We start from the raw sequence: 2340 nt of genomic DNA, 5'->3' as shown, positions 1-2340 counted from the left end.
GTGACTAGAAACATTTTCACAATGCATTGAGGTCAATGACAAGTGACTAGAAACATTTTCACAATGCATTGAGGTCAATGACAAGTGACTAGAAACATTTTCATAATGCATTGAGGTCAATGACAAGTGACTAGAAACATTTTCACAATGCATTGAGGTCAATGACAAGTGACTAGAAACATTTTCACAATGTAAATGATGTAAATGTCAATGACAAGTGACTAGAAACATTTTCACAATGCATTGAGGTCAATGACAAGTGACTAGAAACATTTTCATAATGCATTGAGGTCAATGACAAATGAAACAACATATTTAAAACTACAAGCACAGAAACAGTGAAAATAAGGCCACATGTTAAAAAAAATGGGTGAACTTCCCCTTTAACTAAGATGTGTGGTAGTATGAAGCTGTGTCCTACCCCTCTGAAGCTCTGCATGGTACTCTCAGATTCCTCACGCTGCATCATCTCCTCCTGCAGTCTGGAAAGCAAAACATACTGTACTGAGGAAAATATATTGTGTTATCTGTGTTAGAGAGTCCGTTCAAGACATTCAAGAACACTTTTAAAAGTGCATTAAAAGTGTGTAAAATCAGACCCCAATATGCAACAACAACAAACTGTCATTTTAACAGCCACCGCTCATTCAGAAGTTGGGATGGTCTCACTAACTCACGATGTGCCTGTCGAATTAGGAGCACGCAATGCATTGTTGAAAATAAAGTCATTACTTGCGCAATCACACAGCCAGGGTCTAATATTATCACATAGACACCTAGATCCCTATTAAATAATGTTGACTCTATGTAGTCAATTACTCGACAACTACATGGGTAAACATGGGGTATATTGTAAAAAGTGTCTTGTGGTGCAAATCAATGAATAAAACTTTCATTGTGTAGGATATATCGTGGTCATTAATTACTCCATAACTATTCGGTAAACATGTAACTGATTGTCTTACTTCTCTCTGAGCCTGTCTATATCATCAGACAGGTTGTCCCGGTGCACTTCCACTCGCGCCTTCTCGTTCGTCAGCTGGTCCACCTGTCGCCGCAGCTCGCGCATCTCGTCCTCGTACAGGTCCCCGATGCGGGATCGGGACGTGCCCTTCCCTCGTAGCTGCTCGAGCTCTGCCTGCAGGATCTTATTCTGCTGCTCGAGGAACCGGACCTTCTCGATATAGCTCGCGAAGCGGTCGTTGAGCGACTGCATCTGAGCCTTCTCGTTGGTCCGGTTGGTCTTGAACTCGGAGTTCACGGCGTCGGACAGAGAGAAGTTCAGGGTTTCGGAGGACAGCCGGGGCATCGGGGCGCTGCTGCGGAGCCGCTGGGTCCTGGTTGCGTAGACCCCCGGAGTGGCGGAGGACAGGCCGAAAGAGACCCGAGAGGAGCGCACCGCCACCGGGTTGGAGTACAGCTGTCGGCTGGAGGGGTAGGAGGACGAGTGGCTCATGTTCCTTTCCCCACCAAAATACTTCTTATAGGAGGACTGAGGACCACGCGCTGCTGTCATCCTGAAATGTTCGGTCTCTTCTGTAGAGCTAGTTAGGTTACTAAGTTTTAGTTTCTCTGGGTTGGGTCTCTCTCCTTATCGTTCAGCGGACACGGGAGGGGGGTCACTGGGACCGTATTTATACCCCGGTTTTTATGCTAATGCGTTTGAGTGACAACAGGGAGTTTGAGTGACAGTTCGGACATCCTATCACAGGCTGATAAGACACTTGTTGCCCAGAGACATGGATAACTAGACTTGACTTTTCCCATTGGACAAGCTTCATTCCTATTATAACTTCATCATTTGATCCATTACGGAAACGTCAAGGGGCAATGGCAGGTAACTGAGAGGTTAGAGAGTTGGGCCAGTAACCGAGCTGACAAGGAGAAACTTCTGCCAGTGTACCCTTGAGCAAGGCAACATAACCCTAATTGCTCCAGGGTTGCTGTTGATAATATTAGACCCTGGCTGTGTGAAATAGGACACTATAAGCACCACCTAATTATTATTATTATTATTATTATTATTATTATTATTATTATTATTATTGTTGTTGTTGTTGTTGTTGTTATTATTATTGTCTTTCTTTGCATCATTTCTCAAAGAAATATAACTAATGTCACATTATGTGTCAATTGAAAGTCTGTAGAAAATGTTGATATGTAACTTGTTCTTGAATGTTGAATTTGTAGTGTCTCTCCTCTTCTGGTGCAGGTTGACTACAGTCAGGAGGAGGACGTGTAATTAGAACATTCTAGTAGTCTTCTTCTCCCCGTGGTTTGTTCCTGGTGCTCAGGGAGGCTAACATACACAAAGAGAGATGCTATCCAGTTGTTAACACT

General features: G+C 43.6%; 1 protein-coding gene across 1 annotated transcript; it reads right to left on the bottom strand.

The window, feature by feature from the left end:
• Positions 1-354: 354 nt before the first annotated feature.
• Positions 355-1596, bottom strand: LOC135566714 (vimentin-like; the record flags this gene model as incomplete). The annotated part of the gene is made up of 2 exons (XM_065014348.1): positions 966-1596; positions 355-482 (listed from the first exon to the last, which is right to left on the bottom strand). Coding segments are annotated over exons 1-2 (679 nt in total), but the record flags the coding sequence as incomplete, so codon positions are not given.
• Positions 1597-2340: the final 744 nt, after the last annotated feature.

Source organism: Oncorhynchus nerka, unplaced genomic scaffold (assembly GCF_034236695.1).
Source record: "Oncorhynchus nerka isolate Pitt River unplaced genomic scaffold, Oner_Uvic_2.0 unplaced_scaffold_3590, whole genome shotgun sequence".
Classification (NCBI taxonomy): domain Eukaryota; kingdom Metazoa; phylum Chordata; class Actinopteri; order Salmoniformes; family Salmonidae; genus Oncorhynchus; species Oncorhynchus nerka.
Note: the sequence above shows the minus strand (reverse complement) of the source record. Positions and strands in the feature narration are given on the sequence as shown.